This window comes from Varanus komodoensis, unplaced genomic scaffold (assembly GCF_004798865.1).
Source record: "Varanus komodoensis strain SLA01 unplaced genomic scaffold, ASM479886v1 scaffold103, whole genome shotgun sequence".
NCBI classification, from domain to species: domain Eukaryota; kingdom Metazoa; phylum Chordata; class Lepidosauria; order Squamata; family Varanidae; genus Varanus; species Varanus komodoensis.
Genome location: NW_025335283.1, coordinates 1,096,424 through 1,121,124, shown reverse-complemented (window position 1 = coordinate 1,121,124; position 24,701 = coordinate 1,096,424). Strand labels below are relative to the sequence as shown.

Sequence of the window (24,701 nt, the reverse complement as noted above, 5' to 3'; positions counted from 1 at the left end):
TCACCTCCCCTGCCCGCTTTCTGCAATGGGAGCAGGGAGACCCACGGGCAGCCCGCTGCTCCCCTGGCTCTAGGTTTGTTGGGCGCATGGACGCACAGGCCACATCTTCCATGCCGGGGAGAAATGCAGCTGGTCCCAGGCTGGGAGTCTTTCTGGGCTGCACTCTTGATGTGCCAGCACAAAGAGGTTGGGAGATCCCTGGGAGAGGCTGGGGTACGAACCCTGTGCTGTGTGTGGCTGTGTGGTCACAGCAGCTGGAGGGGGAGTGACATCGGTCGGTGGGGTGGTTTGCCCCAGGCAGCTCCTTTTTCAGCATTGCAGCCCTAGACATTCGTAGAATAGCAGAGCTGGGAGGGGCCATGGAGGCGGTCAAGTCCAGCCCCCTGCCCTTGCAGGACACCAAGTCACAGCGTCCACTCAGAGGGCTGCCCAGTTTCTTTCTGAATGGCTCCAGTGTATTTCTCTATTTCTTTGCCCCTTCACACCTGCCACCCCACAATGTTCTTTAAAGGGGGCGGGTGCATGAGAAATTTATTTATTTATTAGGGGAACTTCTGTGCCGCCCCATTCGCCGAAGCCTCGGAAGTGGCATCTGTCAGCTGTCCAAAGAGTCTGTGGCTAGTGGGGCAGCATGTAAATAGAATAAATTGATAAATCCGTAGCAGTCACCTATGGAGTGCCTAAAGAACCGCCTCTCCCTTTAGTTCTTTTTTCCTTTTGGAGGGGCTCACATACTGCAGGCCACGGGGACTGGGGGTGAAATGGGCCCTGGGCCTCCTGCAGCTTAGGGTTTCAGAATCATTTTCTCAGCTCATGCCCCCTGAACCAGTGTGGAAGAAGGTGGGAAACATTTTGCATTTGATTGCTATTTTCATGTGGTTCCTCAAACCGTTCACACTCTCAGCAGTGCTGGCAAACTGCCATCCATGTAAGGGAAGCACAGGGGCCTGAGTTCGATTGCAATAGCTCGGGGCCAGGAGAGGTGCACTGCAGGTCCGAGGAGCAGGCAGAAGAGGAGCAGTGGCCCTGAACAGGCCTGTCGTCACCAGAGGTAGCTTTGGGCTCAGGCGGCAGCCACGCAGGGATGCTGGAAAATCTTGCTCAGTCGGCATCTCTGTGCGAGTGGACCTCACCCACATTTCCAGACACGTATGCGGATTGGAAGGCTGCACACTCCTCTGCATTTAGCAGCCCTGTTCTTGGCTCAGAAATGCCAGTCTTAGAGGGAAAGGCATAAAGATTGCCCATTTAGGGAACAGGTGCAAAACATAGGTTCTTAAGAGAAAATGTGCACAATCCAAATGCAACTTTCTGTGTGCTTTAAAAGAATTAACAAAAAGCAGGACAGAATAGATAACTGACCACCCGACAGTTCCCAGAAATGGCAGAGAACTTCATCTCCGCGTCCCATGCAAGCAGCCGTGCCCACGATCAGCATTTCAGTTCATCCATCCATGCCTTGCTGTACATTTTGCAGGGCTGAACCAAAAGCCTTCCACCCCCCCCCCCCCCCCCACCGTTTGCCTAGGACATTCAGGGAAACAAGGGCCCCTAAAAGCACTTCCGTCATTCCTACCAGGACCACATAACAAGCAGCCGTGGGAAGAACTGGGTGGGTTGGGCAAGAACCGCCACATGCACATGGCGAAAAAGACCCACATTGATTTCTCTCAGGAAGCTCCTTTCAGGGAACGTTCAGCTCCTCTGTTGAATCCCAGATGCATCGGGGCCGCCCCGGAGTCCAGGTGACTCTGCACGCAGACAAACGGCCCTGGGGGGTCAGGGCAGGTGAACCTGGCAAGGCCAGCCTGGGCCGGATGGAGCACACAGTGCGTGGACGGGCGAGGGCCCCCCTTCTCTGCTGGGGTTTAGCAGGTGAAGGGCCCCTGCAATTGGGAAGGAGGTGCTGAGCTTCTCCAAGCAGGGAGCGTCCCTGTTTGCTTATGTTCAGCCCTCCTGTGCCGCACGGAATGCTCCTTCCTGCCTGACGGACCTTTTCCCAATTTTTGAAAAAAATGGAAAAAGATCCGGAGCATTAACTACATATATGAGCCTCGGCTCACAAACTTAATCCGTTCCAGGACTCTGGTCGTGACCCAAATTGGTCGTGAGCCAAGTCCAATTTCCCCACAAGGTTCAGTGTAAATGAGGTTAATCCGTTCTGTAACCATTTTTTAATCACAAAAATTTGGAACAAAGTGAGAAAGAACAACAAGTAGCAAAGTACTGTACAGTAGAGAAGACTGACCTTGGTGGGGGGGAGGTTACTGTTTGGAGGGAGAGGCCAAACAATAATCGTGCGATAGCGATTGTGCTGTGGGGGGGGGGGTGGTCCCAGTCGCGAACATGTTCGGGCAGGGAAAACAGGGGGGATCGCGGCCCTCCCCCCCCCCCCCCCCCAGCATGACTGCAGTTTTGCCTGTCTTCCCTGCACGAGCACAACCACAATCGTGGCCATCTCCCCCACCCCCAAGTACAATTGTGCAGGGAAGACGGGGGCGATCGCGATGGTCACCCGATGTGGAGTTCATGACCTGAGGCAAAATTTTGCCAAAATTTCTGTTCGCGGCCTGATTTGGTCATGAAGTGAGGCGTTTGTGACCTGAGGTACCACTGTATATCCCTGTAGTATATAACAGCTGCACTGTATATAATACATCGCAGAACATACTATTGTTACTGAAGGTAACTCTGTGTAGACTTCCGAAAGGGCTCAGAGGAGGGCAGCAAGGATGATCCTTGCCCTGCGAGGAGATTTTAAAGAACTGGGCACGCTTAGCCTTGGGAAGAGAAGCCTGGGGGGAGGTAGGATAGCACTCTTCCAGGACTGGAAAGACGGTCACACGGGGAAGGCCCAGATCAAAGGGGAGGACATGGAGCAAACAGGCTCAAGCTGCAGGAAGCCAGGTTCCAGTGGAGCACCACCAAGGGCTTCCTGGCCGGTACAGAAGCAAAGCTTGGGGTGCCAAGCTTCAGTTGGAGGCGAGGCAGTATTCCTGACCCCGGGGGCATGGAACGGGCTTCCCCGGGAGGTGGCTGAGGCCCCATCATTGAGGGCATTCCGAGGGTAGGCTGGACGTGCACGTGGTGGGCATGGCGTGAGCGGAGCCGGCTGGAGCCAGGGGTCAGACTAGATGGCCTGGGAGCCCCTTCTGACTCGCTCTGTTTCTGTGTTTCTAAGTGCTTCCCGATGGTAAGGACTCCTCGGGCATGGAATGGGCTTCCACGGGAGGTGCTTGAAGCCCCATTGGTGAGGGTGTTACGCTGGACATGCCCATGGCAGGCATGTCATGAGTGGAGCTGGCTGGAGCCAGGGGTCAGACTAGATGGCCCAGGAGGTCCCTTCTGGCTTGCTCTGTTACTATGTTTCTAAGTATGGCAGTGGGACCGGCGACCCCGGGAGGTGGCGGGCTCCCCTGTGCGGGAGGCATTCAGGATGCAGCCGGACAGCCCTGGGAGGGGGTGGCTGAGCCGGGAGTCCTGCACGGAGCGGGGTTGGGCTGGAGGCCTTCTGGCCCCTTCCAGCCCTACTGTTCCACGGTTCAGCAAAGACACTCCTTGCAGCCATATATGTATCTATTTGTAAATTATGCCAAAAGGCTACCCATTCAAAAATTAAAAATTTCATTAAATGTTGCACCCATCGTGCTATTGCAGAGGGGCATTTCTCCCTCTAGGGTTGAAATATTTGTCTTTAATCTGTTAAAAGACACAGAATATCTGTTTACTTTGACCTTGTGTAGAATTCCAAGAGATGGATAGGTAATTCAAAATAACATGCGTATCCTTAAGTATTAAAGGGCATTTCGTCACAAGATTTATCCGGCTTATTACTTCCGCCCAACTCGAAGCTGCTCTTGGGCATTGCCAAAACATATGAGGCAGAGATGCACAGACAGTGGTGCGTTGCCGACCACTGGCTGGCCCAATTAAGCGCTTATTAAAGAGATATGGTGGTGTCCATATCAAAACGACAATTTCTGCTGAATGAAGCATGGCCCGAGACCCAGGATCCCTCATCTGAATCTGCCTTGGTCGCCCTGTACGATGACCTGTGCAGGGAGAAGGACGGGGGGAGTGCGCCCCTGTTGGTTCTTCTGGACTCTCGGCGGCTTTCGATACCATCGACCAGGGTATCCTTCTGGATAGGCTAGCGGGATTGGGGGTTGGAGGCACTGCCTTGCAGTGGTTCCGCTCCTATCTCGACGGCCGGTTCCAGAAGGTGGTGCTGGGGGACTATGGCTCTGCGCCATGGCAGCTATGCCATGGAGTTCCGCAGGGCTCCATTTTGTCCCCTTTGCTGTTTAACGTCTACATGAAACCGCTGGGAGAGGTCATCAGGAGGTGTGGGCTGCGGAATCATCAGTACGCTGATGATACCCAGCTCTACCTCTCGTTCTCCACCAATCCAGGTGAGGCAGTGGCTGTGCTGAACCGGTGCCTGGCCGAGGTAATAGGCTGGATGAGGGCCAATAAACTGAAGCTCAATCCAGACAAGACGGAGGTCCTGTTGGTTGGCGGATCGGGCTTCGGAGAGGGTGGATTTGACCTGGCCCTGAATGGGGTTGCACGCCCTCTTAGGGACAAGGTCTGCAGCTTAGGAGTACTCCTCGACCCGGAGCTTTCATTGGAAGCTCAGGTGACAGCAGTGGCGAGGAGCACCTTCCTTCAGCTTCAGCTGATTAATCAGCTGTGCCCCTACCTGGAGTACGACTGCCTGGCGACGGTGACACACGCGCTGGTGACTTCCCGCCTGGACTTCTGCAATGTGCTTTACATGGGGCTTCCCTTGAAGACGGTCCGGATACTTCAGTTGGTTCAAAATAGAGCTGCCAGGTTGCTGACAGGGACGGGGCGTTATGTTCACATGACTCCAGTCCTCCGACAGCTTCACTGGCTTCCCATTGAAGTCCGGGCCAAATTCAAGGTGTTGCTTATGACCTATAAAGCCCTAAACGGCTTGGGAACTGGTTACCTGAAGGAGCGCTTACATCCATATATGCCCGACCGCCCCTTGAGATCTGCGGGAGAGGCCCTTCTCCGGGAACCCTCTGTGAAAGAAATTAGGAGGGTAGGTACTCAGAGGAGGGCTTTCTCTGTGGTGGCGCCCAATCTATGGAATGTGCTCCCCAGAGAGGTCTGCCTGGTGCCGTCGTTATTTGTTTTTCGGCGCCAGGTGAAGACCTTTTTATTTAAACGTCATTTTAATTGTTAACAATATTTACTTACTTATCTGGCCAGGGCGACTTCTTTTCTTTTCTTTTATAACTTCTTTTATATCGTTTATATTTTTTATTTATTTTATATTATTAATTTTAATTTTATATTGTTATTTTTGTATTGTATTGTGTTGTAAGCCACCCCGAGGCTTCGGCAAGGGGCAGCATAGAAATGTTATAATAATAATAATGAAATATAGAAGAACAAGGCTCTCCATTGATTGGCCAAGTGAGACTGCCCAGGTCATTATTCCATCCTTGGGAAGGCCCTTTTTTGCTGATAATTGAGATTTATAGGCCTGCATTGGTTGGATTTACGTGGTTGTTCTGACAGCCCAGGCAACTCCGAAGCCATCAAAGCAGCAGGACCAAAGCTGGATTCGGACAAATGCATCTATCACCATGCGGTCATAGATGGTAATTTATATTTAGTGTACAAAACAGAAAATTATCATCAGAACTGACAAGCAGGCCCAAAGTGGAAATGCAAGACGAGTGCCCCGCACGGGCCACCCGGGGTGAAGGTCTGGAAATGCGCTGACTGGGGAGAGGAACCTCACCTTAAGTGGAAGAGACCAAACTCTAGGGCCAGTTGGCAGGTAGGCCTGCCAGTGCGAAGGAAAGGTCAAGGTCCCCCCCGCCCACGCTTGGCCGGAAAGCGCCGCCTCCCCAGGACGCTGGCGAAGGGCTGGCACTGCATGTGAGCACCCCACCGATGCTCCGGCTGGCCCAGGCTGTGTGGGCCGGCTTGACGTGCAGTCCACGTTTCCTTTTCTGGCCTCCGTCCGGCGAGGCTCCCCTTGCGCTCTGTCTGCACGTTCCCCGCGGCGCGTGGGCGGGTGCATCCCTTGTGACCGCTGCAACCAAAGCAGAGATGGGCCGGGGGACGGAAACATGACCCCTCCAGGTGCCTCTGTGCCCCCGGCTGCGTCACGGAGCTCTGCATGCTGAGCATGAACAGGCTACCCAGGGAGCTGGCCTCACCAGGCCTGCTCCTGTCGGGAAGAAGCCAGCCACAGCCCAAAAAGACCTGTGGCAGGTGGATGCGTGCGGAGTGGGGCGCAGGCCGTGCGCACACGCACCGCCCCCCACCGCTGTTCAGCTGGATTTCAGGGAGCAGCGGTGCCCAGGGCCGCTTGCCTAGCTCAGGCGGTCTCTCCCTTGGGCTCACCTCCAGCCCTGGACTTGCCCTTCCGAATTTCTGCGCATGACTTTCTAAGGAGCACCCCCACCAGGGCACATGCAAAATGCCCACAGCAGCAGGAGGGGTGGCAGGTCCCTTGGTAGCCTTTCTCCAAGTCAGTTTGAAAGGTGCCAGGCACGTCTGCACTGGTAATTGTGTTTAAGAAATCACTTAATTTTGTAACATAACTTATCTGGTAACTTTAGCATTCTAATGTTTCACAGTTTTTAATGTTGCTATTTTTATTGTGTCCAGGATTACTTTTTTCAATTACTGTGCATGCCCTTGGTGGCACTTTGGCTGATGAGGCCACATCTGTTGACAAACGAGCAGACATGCTTCTCCCAGGGGCCAGCCGCCCCCATGACATGTGCTGCTTTTGTGCAAATGACACCCCCCAAAGCACAGAGAAATGGTTGGTTTGCTTGCTTGCTTGTTTGTTTGTTTGCCTGGAAACCTCGGCTGGTGGCCACGGCTGCTTTGCACCAGGCCCGGCATCTCTCCCTCTGCCTGAAACCTGGTAGGACTTGTCTGGTCAGAGCAACAACACCTGCAAGCTTCATCCAATTCTGCAGAAAAAGGCTTTTTGGAAGAAGCTGGCTTGTGCAATTCACCCCAGTAAGTCTTTGTCCTAAGTGCAGCTGGTGCCACCGCCTGAACATTCACCCAGCTCTGCCGGAAGAGCGGGAGTGGTCCAGCCACACGTTGCTCTGCCGGTGGGAATCAGCCGGGAGCCCAAGGCTCTGGGCTTCCCCGGCAAGGATCCCTCTCGGGGGTCCACCAAGCCGGAAGGGGCTGCCTCAGAGATTGCCCTGAGGGGTCAGCACTGGGCCCGGTGGTGACACATGTTCCGGCCGTACCTCCCCTCCCCAGTTCGACCCATCCCATGAGCCCCGGCCGGCCCTGACAGCCTCCTCCCTTCTTCCTTCGCATGCAGGTTCAGCCCGTACGAGTGGTACGACGCCCACCCCTGCAACCCGGGCTCAGACATCGTGGAGAATAACTTCACCCTCCTCAACAGCTTCTGGTTTGGAATGGGAGCCCTCATGCAGCAAGGTATGCCCCCCCCCCCCCCCCGCACCCCAGGAGAGCCGCCCTGCCAACCCCGCCTGCGCAGCGCTGCGCTCTGAGCTGGCGCACATGTTTGCCTCGTTGACAGGTGCACGATCAACGCAGTTGCACTTGTCAAAAAAAGTGACGAGCAAGAAAAATAATGTTGTGCCTCCTCTCTCTCGCTGCCATGGCTCGGCACGGCGGCAGCACCGAGTCTCTGTCATCCCACCATGATGAGCAAAGACATTGGGTTTGAAATGGTGGAGTTTGTCTTGTAACAATTACAGGAGCGCTTGTCAAGGCGCGCTGCCACAGCGGCTCCCGCCCCCCGCTCTCCCCAGCAGCCTCACGAGCCTCTGGCTGCGGGCGCCCACCTCTTCCGGGGGCTGCGGCGTTCCCTCCCGGGGGGGGGGCTGCTTCCTGAGCGGCTCGAGGGCCAGGCTGTGGGGCAGGGGGCCATTTTGCTGGGCCACTGGAGTCAAGGAGTGATCCAGCAGCTGGGCCTCTAGGGAAGGGAAGGGAAGGGAAGGGAAGGGAAGGGAAGGGAAGGGAGAAGGTGGGAAGCCACACCTGTTTTCTGCTTCTTCAGAGGCAAACTGCAGAGGCTCCCACATCGGGAAAAGGAGCCTGACACCAGTTCCTGAAAGGATGCAGAGCTTTTGGGCTTGCATACTGGCCTTGGGCTCACAGCGTGTTTTCAGCGCCAGCTCCAGGACGGCCCCCTGCCACCCCCCACCCCCGATTATCTTAGCTGCCTCTCTGTGTTGGCTTCTTTCTTAACACTCATGGATGGATTGGTTGCCCACATTTCTCAACCGTCTGGTAGCCAAAGCTGCCACGGCAGCTCACAAAACTTAAAAGTTCTAAGATACGACATTGCAAATCCTACAAGCACATGAGGGAGACTCGCAGCCCCTGGAGGCTGTGCCCAGCTGGACACCCCGCTTTGCCTTCCCCAGGAGGGCGGATATGGGGCGAGCGGAAGCCCCCTGTCCAGGGCCGGGCGGAGGAGGACCCTGGCCCTGGCTGCCTCTCGGGGCTCTCCGACGCAGCCATGGTGGGCAGCTGGCTGCCAATGCCGCCCCGGAGGTGCCTGCCTGGCGGGTGGTGTGGTGTCCCAGCGCAGCCCCCCCGCCCCCCCGCAGCGCCTGCTCCATCCATCGCTTGGCCCGAGGGCTGGCGGATGAGCCGGCACAATGATGGTCCCCGGGAGCCCTGACTCGGTGCCACTCCAGCCTGCCCTTCCCCACATTCAGATCAGAAATGTCTAGTGAGCCCAGCCCTCCACTCTATCCCCCGTTCTCTGGCTTCAATAGGCACCAGGAGGGGCAGGGACAAAAATAGCAGCCCATCCTGTCCTTCATCCCCCACTCAAAGTCATTACAGGCCTGTAACACCTTTTTTAAATGGTGTTTTCCTGCTTCCAGCTGCTATTTCAAGCTTTGATCATTTCTCTTCCACACCATTGGATACCTTAAAAATGCTTGTATATTTGAAGAATTTCCCCAGAGTGAGCCCTTTTGAAAAACAACCCGTATAATAGAAATGCCTTTTCATTTCAAATGGTAGAACAAAACACTCATAAAAGTTCACAAATGCCATGCTATTTAAATCACATAAAAGCTGCTTCGTTAATTACTTTGGCTTGAAAGTTCCTCATAAATTGTTGGTTGTACCCAAGGTCACTGGTAACGGGGTGGGAATTTATGCAAACATTATAGAGTAAGCGGGGGATGGATATTTTATTTGTGTACCACTGTCTGGCTAATTTACTTGTTTAAAATGGTGGAATTTGTGTGATGGTTACAGGCCAGAGACAGATAATCTTTGGTTTAGAGCTGGGTTTATGTGTCTGCCTCTTCCTCCCCTCCCCCGCCTCCAATCTTCCCAGGCTCGGAGCTGATGCCCAAAGCCCTGTCCACCCGCATCATCGGGGGCATCTGGTGGTTTTTCACGCTCATCATCATCTCTTCCTACACGGCAAACCTGGCCGCCTTCCTGACCGTGGAGAGAATGGAGTCCCCCATTGACTCTGCCGATGACCTGGCCAAGCAGACCAAGATCGAGTACGGCGCAGTCAAGGATGGGGCCACCATGACCTTCTTCAAGGTGAGTGCTGAGCGCCTCCAGCCCCGGCCCCTGGGCACAGGTGGACATGCTGCTGGAGGCCCCGCGGCATTGCTCACTGCAGGGCCAGAGCGGCCCCTGAGCCCCGGATGGGCGGCCCCCTGAGAGCAAAGGCAGCTCCTGCCCTCCTCCTGGAAAACATCTGAGGAAAGGCACCCGGAGGGGCCTGGGAAGCCGTCCGCTCGAGCATCCTGCCCTGGGGGAGCGGCTGCAGCTCCGCAGGCGGGGGGGAGGAGTGGCGGTGGCCCCGTGAGCGGAACTGGGCGCCACTCTGGGCAGCACCTTGGGCAATGTGGCCAGCATCCTGCAGAAGGGCACCTGGGAAGCCGGCGGGAGGCACAGGCCTTGCTGCCGCCTGAGACGGCTGCCCACGCATTCCCAGAGGAACCAGGAGGCCGAGGGTGTGGGAAGGGAGGCCAGAGGCCACGGGGAGCCCAGCTCAAGGGCTGCCTCGGTCCCGCCAGCCGGCCCTGCGCCAGTGGGACTGCCCCTCCAGCAAGCTCAGCCGGAGGCTGCAGAGCCCTCCTTGGGGCCCGCCCCGCTGGGGGAGGGAATCCCACGCGGCGCCACGATGCTTTTATCCCCAGTCAGGGTGTAGGGGCAGCAGGGGGAGGGGCTGGGGAGGAGGGGCCCTCCTCTGGGCAGAACTGGCCACTGCCACACTCCCCCCTCCGAGTTCCCCTCTGCAAGGGGGAGCTGCTGTGGTGGTCTCTGCTCGGGGCAAGCCGCCCACAGGAGCACGGGGCCCCCAGAGAGAGCGACCGATCCGGCGCGCTGTTCTCGTAGTGCACTGGCACGCGCGAGGCACAGCGAGCTGGCTCAGTCGGCAGCTGCCAGGGGCTGCTGAGGAATCAGCGGCGTGTCCAGGGAGGGCCGATGCCAGCAGTGGCTCCTAGCTTGTGCTCAGGCACGGCTGCTCCCCTGCCTGGGCGGCATGCAGGTCTGCGCAGGGCACTCAGCGCATGCTGTTGCCGTGGCCGTGGGAAGCGTCTCTCCGGCCGGGCTGCACATGGCAGGCACCCCCTCTGCCCCGCAGGCGTTTCTGCTGTGTGGCGCTGGGGAGAGGAGCAGCCTCGCCACAAACAGGCCACCCCACCCGAAGGGCCTTCTGCAGCCTCGGTGAGGGACAGCGCCCCGAGCGTGCTCGGCGCTCAGGGCAGGCGCCTGGCCCTCCGGGGGGACCGTCGGCGTCCCTGCTGCCCGTGCTGTGGCTCCTCGGGCTCCTTGCACGTGCCACGTGTGGCGACGCTGCTCCCGCTGGCCTGAGCAAGCTTCGCTGCGGTGGGGTGGCTTTTACGGAGAGGTTTGGACGGGAAAATATTCGGGATGCAAAGGCGGTTCATTTGCACAGGTCCATTTGCATGGGGACCTTTCCAGTTCACTTTTGCTACTGCCGCTCACGGATGCCTGGCTGCAGCGCCTGTCCCTCACCCCGTGCCTGCCAGCAGCCCGTCCGGTGGGCAGGCCTGGCGCAGGGGCAGGAGCCCCGCGAGCCCCTCTCCTCCGCTTGCAGGCGCCCTCAGTTCCTTGGGACTGACCCACCCAGGCTCCTGTGGGGGAAGCTTCTCTGCGGCACCAGAGCGGTCTGAAGTTGTGTTGCGCCCGTTGGGTGCAGCCTGGGGGTTGGAGCGTGTTGCATGACCCCGAGTGAGCTGCAGCGCCTCAGAAGCCTGCCTGCTTCACCTGCAAGGCACACGATGTGGGTGTGGGGAAAACGGGGAACAGGTTCTATTAAAGGGTCGTGCAGAAATAGGAAATGGGAAAAGGCTCAATCAGGTTCCAAGCACTAAGCAGCCAAAATGTCCCCAGTGGCGAAGGGCCAACGAAAAGGGAAGGGAGCTCCCAGCCAGCGCAGCCCTGTGCAAATGCCAGCCCGGTTCCTTCAGGCCCCGCAAAGCCCATGCCGGGTTCTACTGATCTGGTCTTCCCCCCTTTGTCTGGGGAAAAGCTATGTCTGAATTTTGAGGGAGGGGCAGTGCATGCAAGCAGCCCCTTTTCCAAATGCTTGAAAAGTTGGTGGTAATGGCGAGGTGCAAATGCTCAGTTTCTTTTGGGAAAGAATATTTGTGGGTTTCCTGAAGGAACGACAATGTGTCCTGAAAAGGTAGAAAGTGTTCAAGAGGCAAAAACTCCAGGCAAAAGAAACACCCTTGATTGCATTTGGATCCCACCCTCTTCCTGCAAAGAGGATGCGGGCTTGCTTTTTGCCACAAGGGCCGGGCCGGGCCGGGCAGGGATCCCAGGATCCAGGGAGCCAGGTCAATCCCGGCACTCTGCACTGAACCACAAGGCTTTTCCGGCGTGGTTTGCTGCGCTCGGGCTCCTGCGTGGCCTCGGGTGCTTCGTGGCAGATTGGCAGCCTGGTGAATCGGAATGAGACATTTGAGCCAAGCCTGTTTTCCACAAGCGCGTGACAGGTTTGAGTTGATCACCAAATGTGGGGTTGTGGTCCTAAGTGAAATAATCTGTGAACTAAGGTGGGTATTCTCCTTCATGGATCACTGCCTTGTCGTGGGGAAGGGGCTGGCGTAGCGCAATGAAGCTATGAGCTCTGCCGTGCAGGCCACCCAAGACAGACAGTTCGCAGCAGGGAGCGCTGACAAAACGTGATCCACTGGAGAAGGAAATGGCAACCCACTCCAGTATCCTTGCCATGAAAACCCCATGGACAGTACCAAAAGGCAAAAAGATATGACACCAGAGGATGAGCCCCTCAGGCTGGAAGGTGTCCAATATGCTACTGGGGAAGAGCAGAGGGCTAGTACTAGTAGCGCCAGAAAGAGTGAAGCGACTGGGTCAAAGCCGAAAGGACACTCAGTTGCAGAAGTACCTGGTGGTGAAAGGAAAGTCCGATGCTGCAAAGATCTATACTCCATAGGAACCTGGAATGTAAGATCCATGAATCAAGGCAAGCTTAGGGGCAGAGACGTTCAGGGCCGTGCGTGGGCTGGCCTGGCCAGAGACGCTGTGTCTGTGTGTGGGGGGGGCTTTTGTAATTGGGTGGGTTGGTGGGTTTTATTGTATTTTTATTGCATTTTAATTGTATTTTAATAGATTGTTTTAATGGATTCACGCCTGGCTGCTACTATGGGTTGCCTGGGGAGCACGTGGGCGCCACCATTGGGGTGGTTTTGGGCAGTGGTCGATATGGCGTTGGGGGTTTAATGTGTCGGTATAGAAGGAGGGACAGATGGTTAACACCTGTTCCCCCTTCTGGTTATTCCCCCAACCAGAAGGTTCCGGGTGAGCTTATCAACTGCCCCTTGGGCCTGACGGTGCTGTTGCTTAATGCCAGGTCGGTCCATAACAAAACATCCCTCATCCGCGACTTAATTGTGGATGAGGGGGCCGACCTGGCTTGCATCACACAGACTTGGGTGGAAGGGTGGGGGATATGTCCCTCTCTCAACTGTGCCCGCCCAGGTATCTGGTTCAGCACCAGCCATGCCCGGAGGGGAGGGGAGGGGGGGGTCGCTTTAATATATCGAACTTCAATTTCCCTTGCGGGGCTTCCCGTTCTCTCGAGGCCGGGTCTAGAGTGCCTTTATCGGGCGTTGGGCGACCAAGACAGATTGGGGATTCTGCTGATGTACCGTGCACTCTTCTGCCAGAGCTGACGGAGATCGTCTCAGACCTGGTGCTGAAGACCCCCAGGATGTTGGTCCTGGGGGACTTCAATCTCCATGCCGAGACTGTTCTGACCGGGGCGGCTCAGGACTTCATGGCCTCCATGACAGCCATGGGGCTGTCTCAACATGTCATAGGCCCGACCCAGGAACGTGGACACACGCTGGACCTGGTTTTCTCGACGGGGCAGGAAGAGGGTGATCTGAGGGTGAGGAATTTGAGCTTGACGCCCTTGTCATGGTCAGATCACTTCCTCATAAGGTTTGAGCTCGAGAGCGGCCTTTCCCTCTGCAAGGGTGCGGACCCAATTGTATTGGTCCACCCCTGGAGCTGGATGGATCCGGATGGATTCCTGGAAGCTCTGGGGGATTTTCTGGTTGACAAGGCTGGTGATCCTGTCGATGCCCTGGTTGAACTGTGGAATGAGGAGATGACCAGGGCTATTGACACGATCGCTCCCAAGCGTCCTCTCCCACCTGGCAGAGCCCGTTCATCTCCTTGGTATACACCTGAATTACGGGCAATGAAGCAGGTTGGGAGAGGTCTAAAGCGTAGGTGGAGGAAATCACGGGATGAATCTGACCAAACACACTTAAGAGCTCATTATCAAGCCTATGCTGTGGCAGTGAGGGCGGCGAAGAAGAAATTCTTCTCCGCTTCCATTGCCTCCTCACAGTTCCATCCAGCAGAGCTCTTTTGGGTGGTACATGGGCTGGTACATCCAGGCCCCAAGAAAGATCCTGTACCACCTTCAATGGCCCGCTGTGACAACTTTGCCCAGCACTTCAAGGAGAAAGTCACTCAGATTAGTCACGAGCTGGACTCCTCTAGTGACTCAGATTCCCTATCTATTCTTTCTATATCTGTCTGTCTGTCTGTCTGTCTGTCTGTCTATCTATCTACCTATCCCCTTCTTGGATCACTGCCTTGTCGTGGGGAAGGGGCTGGCGTAGCACAATGAGCTCTGCCGTGCAGGGCCACCCAAGATGGGACAGGTCATAGCAGAGAGCTCTGACAAAATGTGCTCCACTGGGGAAGGAAATGGCAACCCACCCCAGTTCCCTTGCCATGAAAGCCCCATGGACAGTACAGGAAGGCCTGGAGGAGTGTTGTCCATGGGGTCGCAATGGGTCGGACATGACTTCGCGACTAACAACAACCACAACAAGGTGGGTATTTGAGCTGCAGTTTGGTTAAAGAAACACAGGAAAAATCTGTGCTGCAAAACTGTCTTCTCATAAACTGGGAACTGCGTTTTGGCTGAGTCTATTGGTGCACCGATACTGTACAGACAACATCTTGTTCAAGGGCCTTGGTACTGGAAGGCTAAATGCATAAGATTTAGTGTCTTCACTTAGTTGCTGAAAATTGATTTCTTGATACGCCCTGGAGCTGAAAAATGCAGGGTCAAAGAGTTGCTTTCGGCTTTTAAAAAGGGAAGCGGTTGGGGAGCTGCCTTGCACCCGCTCCTCCAAGCAGCGCCTCCTTGGGCCCTCCGCTTCCCCACAGCGTCCGCCCATGAGGCTGGAGTGGTGGCACATTCCTTCCCTTGGAGCTCCCCCGGCCCTGCAGTGGCAGCGACCCGAGCACCCGTGCTTGCGCTCAGCAGCCAGCCCTGAGGAGCAGCCGCAGCAGCTGCGGGGCCCTCCAACTCCCGCGCAGGAGGCGAGTGCCAGGAGGCCCAGGGGCAGGAGTGCGGCCACCCATGCGAGGGGACCGACGCTCGCATGGCGTTGAGGAAACGTGCCAGTGGCAGCCTGAGGCTGCTCTTTGGCAGGCCGGGCAGCCACACCTGCCTGGAAGCAGGAGCATGGCTTCCCTGCGGGCTCCCCGAGGCGAGGGGCGGCCTTGGCACACAAGGAGCCTCCTGGCTCTGCCTCCTGCGCAGGAGGGAGGACGTGCCTGCACAGGGAGGGGCGGGCACAGCGAGCCGGAGCACTCCCCCTCGGCGCGTGCCGGCTGCAGGGGCAGGCGGGATCCAGCCCTGGCGCGCCGGGGCCCTGCTGGCCCACCCTGCCTGCTCTCCCGGGATGTGGACATCCTCCCTGCTGGTCACAGGTGCCCAGGTTGCCTGGTCCAACGGGAAGAAGGGGGGGGCGGGGGGCCTGGCCAGAAGGCCGAGGCGTCCACAAGGGGAGCGGCGGCTGTGCCCCAGCCGCAGGATCGGAGGGCAGCCCGCTGCCTCCCCAGGCGGGGCAGCACACCCCTGCACTGCCGTCCTGCCACGGAGGCCAGGGGGAGGGGGAGGCGCGCCCGCGGTCCCCAGGAGGAGTCGTGCGGCCACGGGTGGCCTGGCCCAGCCTCTGACACCCAGGAACACGCAGCGTTCCCTCTGCCGCCTCTTCGGGGTGGGGGCCAATCGCGCAGGCGCCCTCCCCCCCCCCCAGTTGCTGGGCCCTGCCCAGGGTCGCGGCTGGTGGGAGGCTCAAGGGCAGAGGGGGCGATGAGGGTGGTGGGAAGGGCAGAGCAGCCCAGAAAGCGCTGCTGGGGCAGAGCGCGATGGCTCGCGGACCGGCGGGGCTGCGCACAGGCCTCGTGCCACCAGGCCCATACCGCTGGCGCTGCGTGGCCGTGCGCTTCTGCGCACCGTGCAGTGTGCTGGCTGTGGCCTCTGGAGCCAGTCTGGGGGCCGCCACCGCTGCCTTGAGGCTGCCGTGGGGGATGCTGCTCCCTGGCCTGCTTCGGGGTGTTAGGCTGGTGGATCCGAGGGACCCACCCGCTGCCGCTGCCGGGGCCACCCCCATCCACCCCTGCAGTCCTGCCGTCGGCATATTCCTTGTTCTGAAGCTCACCATTATCTTTTAACTGAGCAGTTTTATTGACCAAGCTGCTTTTTCATTGCTCAGTCTTTGGAAATAGTTTTTGCATTCCAGGCACATTGCATTGTTTTTCTGGGATTTTCAGAGTTTTAAATTTTTTTATATCATGTTATATTATCATCTTAACATTTCACAGATACTGTTGCTCCCCCTCTCCGGAGACTTTCTCCAGAAAGGTGGCTTGCAGATATGTAAAATAAGGGATACGAAGGAGGAGGGGGGGCAGCCAGTTCAAAGGGAAGAGGAACCTGGGCAGGGAGGCCCTTGCTGGCCATGCCCAGGCACAGGACCCTCGAGCGCCATTCCTGGGCGTCAAGGTGGAGCCAGCCTCCGCCTGGCCGGGCCGTACCTGGTCTGCTGCCCCACAGGCACGCAGGTGGGCCGGTCTTCCTTGCCCGGCCCTGTGAATTCTGTGCAGAGGCAAGAGAAGGGCTGCGAGGCACCGCCAGTGACCTCCTGGCCGCATTTCAGTCGATGCCGCTGGGCCTGCGGCAGAGCCCTGCTTTGATGCAAAGGGCCCAGGTGTGAACCGCTTCCTCTTCAGGGCGGGCTGGACCCTCCATGCCAGCTAAGGATGGAGGCAACCTCAGGAGTGCTCACTCCTCGGCCCGAGGTGGCGGTGCCTCTGCAGAGAGGCTCATGCACGGAGGGTTTCCTGGCAGCCCACACAGAAGCTGCGCTTGCCCCAGAGGAAAATGGTGCCAAAATCTGCCAATGGGCTGCTTATCGGTTATTGGCATTGTGAGACCCTGTTATTAATACGGAAAATCATCCAATTTGAACTGCAGTTCACTTGCTAGTATGTTGTAACATCCTCTCACGATATAACAAAGGCTGCTTGCTGCATCTCAATAAATGTTCTGTTTGGATTTTTTAAAGCACTGCTTGGCACTTAAATCAATACATGACAGATACCTGATTAACTTCAAAAGCTGATGTTGTTAATTGCATGCTGTATTGACTGTTAGCTTTTAATGGTGAGCAATTACAGTGGACATTTGACAACTAATGTGGCTATTAAAAAAAGAATACAACCTCTCAAGATGATGTGGGGAAAGTGGGAGTTAATTTGCATGTAATCAAAGGCTGGCCCTAATTGGAGATGTTTTAGTCAGAGTGGCTTGACTTCCATGGCAATGCATTTTTTATGATGCACACCTGAGATCTTTGGCCCTCATGCCAGCATTCCTCAGCATGGAATGGAAGAAGTGGACACCCCCAGATGTCTTCCTGGACAAAGGCACATGCCTGAGATGTGCACGTGCGTTGAGCCAATGGGGGTCTTGGGAACCTGTGGCCCAAAGTGTGGTGTGCAGGCAGGCAGCTCGTTCCATTTGTGCTCGCTGGGAAGGGGGTGCCTGCTGCGCGAGAACCAGAATTGGCCTGAAGTCCAGAAGCACCAACTGCATTTTTGTAGCTTTGTGCTCTCAAAAATACAAGCACTAACATGCATCACAGAGAAGGGGGAAGGCCTGATCTGTAGCCTGTGCCTTAGCACATGGAGGAGCACACCAGCGCTACCCAACTGGAAAAGAGGTCATTGCAGGAAGAGGTGGGAAAGTTGAGATTCACAAAAACACAGGGAAAGGGTGGCCCTCTGGAGCCAGGCATTGTGAGGAGAGGGGCAGCAGCCAGAAGGCCTTGGCCGCTTCCTCCTCCACGCCAGCTGGGACCTCCCCATCACAGCGCAGGGCACTCACCTCTCCTCTGGTCCAGCCGGTCCATCTGCTTCCTGACAGTGAGGACTCCCAGGGTACGGAACGGGCTTCCACAGCGGGTGGCTGAGGCCCCATCGGTGCGGGTGTTCAAGGATAGGCTGGACATGCACGCGGTGTGCATGTCATGGGTGGAGCTGGGGGTCAGACTAGATGGCCCAGGAGGCCCCTACTGACTCGCTCTATGTTTCTATCTCCCAAGGAAGCCATGAGAGAAAAGGGTCAGGAGAACACGCGCCAGCCGGCACAAATGCGGCCATCCTGATCCCTCGCCAGTGCGCAAAAAAGGAACCCAGTCGCTCGGCACTGGGCGAGACAGGGCACTGGCCAGGCCGAGGCTCTGTTCCTTCTGCTTTCCGAGTCAGCGTGAAAGCCAGAGACAGTTTTTTGGATTTTTAGATAATACTTTGTATTTCTTGTAAATAATAAGAAACAGAATGAAGAACAGAAACATTAAAAGAAAAGTTACCAAAGGACCGCACACCAGAAGTTCCGCAAGGAACAGGCCGCAGGCATTGACTCACCAAACCCTAAAACTACAGTTTTGCATGATAACAGTTACAGATAGTACTCAATTAGATTATTAAGTAGGCAAATAATAATAATTTCACAGAGAAAATTACTTTAACATAGATGAATGAGCTGTGATTCACCACAGAACATATCCGGAAACTAGATTAAAATAAAAAAATAGTTCCCCCCTTTTCTTTCTCCCCTCGTCTCCCTCTCCACTTCTCACCCACTTCTCCTCTTCCTCCCCTCCTTATTTCAGAAAACAATACACAGAAACAGAGAAACAGAGTGAGTCAGAAGGGGCCTCCTGGGCCATCTAGTCTGACCCCAGCTCCAACTGGCTCTGCTCATGACATGCCCTCTTTCCTCTTTCGTCTAACCCCTCTAACCACCTCCTTTTGCATCCATGGCGGCACTCTCCTCTGCCTCCCCACCTTACTGACTAGAGGAATCATCAAGGCTTGCGCCTCCAAAACCTCCCTTTTGAGTGCCGTCCACCCCTCCTCAACTCGCTTGCCTTCCAGTAACCTATCCCAGGAGACTTTCCCCAGTCTGGCCTTCAGTTGGCCAAAGTTGGCCTTCTTGAAGTCCCAGCTTCTAGTGCTCGACCTGCTGCACGTCCCCAGTCCCCTGATCTCAAAGCAAAGGATGGAGGGATCACTCGCATCCAGAGCTCCCCTAATCTGTACTTCATCTATCAGCTCCTCCCTATTGGTCAAGACCAAGTCAAGGATGTTTCCCCCCCTCGTCGCCTCTCGGACCCTCTGTGTGAAAAACCCTCCCTCTATAGCTTCTAGGAAGCGACGTGACCTGGCTGTCACCGCCGAGTGAGTCTCCCAACTAATATCCGGGAGATTGAAATCTCCCATAATTACTGTGTCTCTCCCCCGAGATATCCTTAGAATCTGGCCTGTCAGGACATCATCCAGGGTCTCAAGCTGACCTGGAGGGCGATAACATACCCCCACTGTCAGGTCCCTTTCCCTGTCAAAACCCCTAAGTTTCACCCAGACTGCCTCTACCGAATCCCCATCTGTGCTGCATTCTGTCTCACTGCATCCTATCCCTTCCCTGACGTATAAAGCTATGTCCCCACCCCTCTTTCCCTTCCTGTCCTTTCTAAAAAGGTGAAACCCTTCTATGTTCACATTCCAGTCTTGCCTTTCATCCCACCAAGTTTCTGTGATCCCCACCAGGCCATACCCTCCTATTCCCAGGAGAGCTTCAAGCTCTTCCTGCTTATTACCCATGCTCCTAGCATTGGTGTACATGCACCTCAACTCCTTCCCACCGTTTCCTTTCCTTGGAGTTCCCGGCCTCCTCCTTCCTCCCATCCTCCCTGATACCTGGCCCCTCTCTGTAGGAGTCCTGTCAGTCCCTGCAGGACCTCTAAAACCCTGCTCCCAGAGCCCTGATCCTCTCCCCACACTTGTCCAGTGCAGACACGTTTCTGGGGGGTCTGAACATCCCCTCCCGGCTTCCAGACGAAGCTCGCTGGAGCATCTCCAAAGGACCTTTTCCCCAGCCTTGTGAAAAGGTCCTTTGGAGATACCTCAAAATTCTATTTTTTCTCTTCATTACAAATTAAGTAAAAATACGCTTTCCAATTGTAACTAAATTCATTAACTGGATGTCTTTTTCATGACTTATTAAGAGATATATCAGCTTAATTGTCCTTACTCAAACTCTTCTTTTGTTTTTGTCTCACTTATTAATTGCAGTATGCATAATAAGCTTTCCATTCATCGTTAAAATCTTGGACTGGTCTGTTTACATAGTCGGTCCAGCTTGCCAGCACCGCATGTTCGGCTAGCTCGTTTCCCCCGGGAAGCAAGCAAGACGTTTGATGTCACCCAGAGCTTTGGGCCACTCGTCGCAGTGGGGCTCGTGGCCCAGCACAGGGCCCCGGGGCAGCAGGAGGAAGCCCCCGGGGCATGGAGGAGCGCTCTCCCCTGCGCGGCGCCTCGGTCCGCGGGGCAGCTGTCTGGCCGCACAGTGCTGAAAGCAGGGGGAGCCGGCGGCGGGGCTCTGCCCCCACCCTGGCCGGGCTCTTGCCTTGCCTTGCCTTGCCTTGCCCGGGCGGGCGGGCGGGCGGGCGGGCAGCCGTGCAGACCCGGCGCTCTGAGCCCGCCTCCCTGTGGTCAGGCACGGAGGAGGTTTCGAGGCCTTCCCCCATGCCCAGTCCTTCCACCGCTCTCCTGGGAGCCAGCGGCCATGGGGCACGGAGGGAACGGGGGGCCCCTTCCGCCAGTCTCCGCCGCTGGCGCTGGGACCGCAGGCTGGCTCGTGAGCCACCCCCTCCCCCGCACGGGCAGCGTGGCTGGCAGGGAATCTGAGGGGGCTGCGCCGTTGCCCACCCGGGCGGGCAGGAGGACGCCGCATCCCCAGCAAGCACATGGGTGGCGTCATGGCTGCTCGGGCCTCACGCCGCAGGCTCTTCAAGGGCTGGAGACCCAAGACGGCAAGGGAGGCAGGCTCTGGGCTCAGGAGCCCGTCACGGCAGAGCAGCACTGGAGGGGCCGGCAGGACCACCGGTCCAGCCCTGCTCAGAGCAGGGCTCCACGAAGCATCCCTGGCAGGCACCTGCCCAGCTGCAGCCCGAGTGCCCACCACCTCTGGGGCCCCGGGCACGTTGCTGCGCCGCTCTGTTACTTATTATTACTTATTTGAAGCACTTGCGTACTGTTTGATTAGAACAGAGCTCTCAGAGCGGTTCACAAGCAATAACAGGCAGGACGTGCCTCCTGCTGTCTGGCCAGAGCCCGGCATCCTGTAGCGTGAGGAGAGGGTTTGCCCCCCGCGCCTCCAAGAGCTCATGACCCTCGGCTGGAGCAACCGAGGGGCCATCCCACCGGGCCTCCTGCTCCCCACAGCGGCCGCCCGCCCGCCTTTGGTTCTCTGCGCCCAGGGCTCGCCAGGGGAGGCTCCCCTCAGCTCAGCGGACCTGCTGACGAACGGGCAGCCCAGCCCGTGAACCGGCCCGGCGCTTCTTGCGGCCATCGGAGGGAGAGGCCCCGCTCACCTGGCGGCAGCAGGCCCCATGCATTTGCAATAGGCTGCTCGCGCCTGCCCCACTCCGCTGCCAAAGAGCAGCCTGGGGTGTCTGCGGAGGAGGGTGGGCGGAGCTGTTGGGGCACCCCCTCTCCATCACTCACGGTCCCCATGGCGGCGGAGCCAGGAAATGAGGAGCGTGGCCGCCCACGGAAGGGCCACCTGAGGGCGTCCTCTCTGCCCTGATTACGGAATCGACGCCCCAGGGAGGCCCGCCTGGCACCGGCACCCGCGCCTTTCGGTGCCTTGGCCAAATGAGGCCAAGCCCTTATTTTCTCAAAGTTTTCATTGTGAGAATGTTTTTACATTATATTTTATATTCCGTAGTAATTGTGCCTGCTGTTGAATCACTATTTTATGATTTATCTATTTATTTAGTAGTATTTATTTAAATCTATTCTGTTTATTATTTCTTTGAATTCATTTAACTATTCAAAATTAATTTTATTGTTCTGTTAACCAGAGTTGCGATCATGTGGCCTCCATTAATATGCAGGTAAAGACAAGAGGCGGCTGATAGATTTATAGATTTATTTATAATGACCCTTTGTAATTTGTCTTAGTGTTTTTAATGATGACATTGTTGCAGGATGCTGTCATATTATAATTATGAGCATCCATATTTTTAGCAGTGCTTTTCTGTAAACCGTTCTGGTTGCATGGTTGTTGAATGGTATATAAAAGCAATGCATGCATGCATACATACATGCATGCATACATACATATCCACCATGCCTTGGCGGGCAGCTTAATTTAGAAAAGAAATATCACCTGTTTGTACATTTAAAACACGGGGAGGAAACCCGCAGCCAGGGTGGTGAGGCCCGAAGGAAGGGCCCAGCACCCAGCGCCTGGGCCACACGGGGGCCCGGCGTTCCACCCGCAGCGCTTCGCGGCCCCGTGCCCGCGCCTGCCTGGAGCTGCCTTGGGCCGTGGAGCGGGCGCTGGCAGCAGGAGCCGCCGGTGGTCCCCAGCTGGAGCTGTCCCAGGACGGCGGCGCTCCCAGCGCTCTGCCAAAAGGTGACCTCCCTGCTCTTCTGTTTTCCATGGGGTGCTGCATCAGAAATCCAAGATCTCCACCTTTGAAAAGATGTGGGCCTTCATGAGCAGCAAGTCCTCAGCGCTTGTCAAGAATAACGAGGAAGGGATCCAGCGTGCCCTCACCTCTGACTACGCCCTCCTGATGGAGTCCACCACCATTGAGTACATCACCCAAAGGAACTGCAACCTGACCCAGATTGGGGGTCTGATTGACTCCAAGGGCTACGGGATTGGCACTCCCATGGGTGAGCGGCGGCGGCGCCCAGTGGGGGGGAGGATGGCAGCACGGCACCTGACACCACGCGCACGGCAGGCATGCATCCCCGAGGAGACCCTGGAGGAAAGTTGGACCCACAGCCTGAGAGAGGTCCCAGGCTCTGTGCGCCTGGCAGGGGAATGAATGCTGGCAAGAACGGCGAAACTTGCCTTAAGCCAAAATGGTTCTGAGCCCCAGGCGTGCCGCTTGCGTACCGAAGCCTTCAGAAGCACCCCCCCCCCCAAGTGCTAGGTAGGAGGGCTCTGTTGCTCCCCCTGAAATGGGCCTTCTGAAGTGACCTCGCCCTGGGCAGTGACCATTTAATTCCAGGACTCCGGCTTCCACTCCGTGCCCAGCATTTCCTGGAAGTCTCTGCTTGCCTCTCCTTTTTCAGCAGGTTTCTAGGCCTCATGACTGCAAAGCATGCAAACGCTCAGAAGGTAGAAGCAGGGCCGTGAGATTGCCCGTGGGGCCGGTGACCTCCGCACCCCCTGCCCTTCTGCCACCACTAGCCAAAGAACGCAGATGCGTGCAGCGTGCATAATTTGCACGAGTCGGCGTGATGCAGCTTCCTTGTGTGCAGATGTATTTGCATTCCAGAGCAGGATTGCTTCTCGCACGGCCACTCTGCTTATGATGGGATGCCCGTGTTCTTTGCTTCCTCAGGCTCGCCCTACAGAGACAAGATCACCATCGCGATTCTCCAGCTTCAGGAGGAGGCCAAGCTGCACGCCATGAAGGACAAATGGTGGCGAAGCAATGGCTGCCCCGAAGAGGAGAGCAAGGAAGCTAGTGCGCTCGGGATCCAGAACATCGGCGGGCTCTTCATTGTCTTGGCTGCTGGTCTGGTCCTCTCCGTATTCGTAGCCACTGTGGAATTTGTCTACAAGCTGCGCAAAACCGCTGAGCGTGAGCAGGTATTGGCCGCCGCACCCTGCAGCCCCCTGCGCCGCCCTCATCGCCTCCTTCCCTGCGCAAGGGCCCCCAGCCCCCCTGAGCTAGAAAGCAGGGCCTGTGCCCCCAAGCCCCACCCTCCCTCGAATGGGGAAGCATCTTCGGAAAGGCCCTTCCCTGCCCTGTGGCCCTATTTGCTACTTGCTGGAAATGTCTCGTCCGCATTACTTGCCACCCCAGCCGGGGGTGGCGGGTGCCACTCGTTTAGGTGGCTTGAAGAACAGTGCGGAGGCAGGGACCAGGCAGGCTGTGGGAGAATTCCCTGACGCCGTGGCCGGCAGCCCCCCCAGGGACCCGCAGCACGGAGCCGGCCCTCCCGAGCAAGGAGGTGGGCACCCTGCCCCCGGGCCGGAGAGCCTGGCCCAACCCATGGAGGCTAGCACAGGGTCCCGAGCCCCCCGGCCGTGACTGAGGGCCAGGCCAGGAACGGAGCCGGGGCCTCCCGCTGCCCCGCTCCACGGCCGTTGCGCCCCGGCCAAGTCTGCCGCCACATCTAACGGGGGCCTTCTCTTCTCTTCCCTCCCCTCCCCTCCCCTCCCCTCCCGCCACCCTGCCTCCAGCGCTCCTTCTGCAGTGCCGTGGCGGACGAGATCCGGCTGTCGCTCACCTGCCACCGGCGAGTGAAGCACAAGCCGCAGCCGCCCGTCATGGTGAAGGCGGACGCAGTGATCAACATGCACACCTTCAACGACCGACGGCTCCCCGGGAAGGACAACCTGACCTGCAGCACGGGGCTGACCCCTGTGTTCCCGTGAGCGGAGGAGGGAGGCACGCCGGGGGGTGGGGGCGTGCTGGACCTGGGAGGGGGAAAGGCACACCCACGCCACGGAAGCCGGGAATGAGCCACTGCTGGGTTTTTCTCACAGAAAGCCAGGCCTTCAATGCAACTACAGCCATCATCCAACTTGGAAGCAAGAACTCGGCGCACGGGCCACGGTGTCTTCACTTTGGAATCGCTATTTTCTTTTCAGTCAAGGTTTACGCAGCACTGCAGGCCTCTCAGCACCTGAATACCGCCCCTGAGCCAGATGCGCCTGAGAGTCTTGAGGTTTACATATCAGACTAGTGGAAGAAGCAAGCGGGACATGGACTCACGTAGTTCAGGGAAGAATCACAACGCCCTTGGATCTAAAACTTCCCTTT

The 24,701-nt window shown here is 57.0% G+C and overlaps 1 protein-coding gene across 1 annotated transcript in view; it reads left to right on the top strand.

Moving 5' to 3' along the window:
* Positions 1-24,313, top strand: part of GRIK3 (glutamate ionotropic receptor kainate type subunit 3) — a 112,268-nt gene extending 87,955 nt beyond the window's left edge. Inside the window, exons 12-16 of the mRNA XM_044419473.1 lie at positions 7,340-7,458; positions 9,347-9,564; positions 22,371-22,593; positions 23,271-23,521; positions 24,119-24,313. Coding sequence (XP_044275408.1) covers positions 7,340-7,458; positions 9,347-9,564; positions 22,371-22,593; positions 23,271-23,521; positions 24,119-24,313 — 1,006 coding nt within the window. The remainder of the gene's footprint in view (positions 1-7,339; positions 7,459-9,346; positions 9,565-22,370; positions 22,594-23,270; positions 23,522-24,118) is intronic.
* Positions 24,314-24,701: the final 388 nt, after the last annotated feature.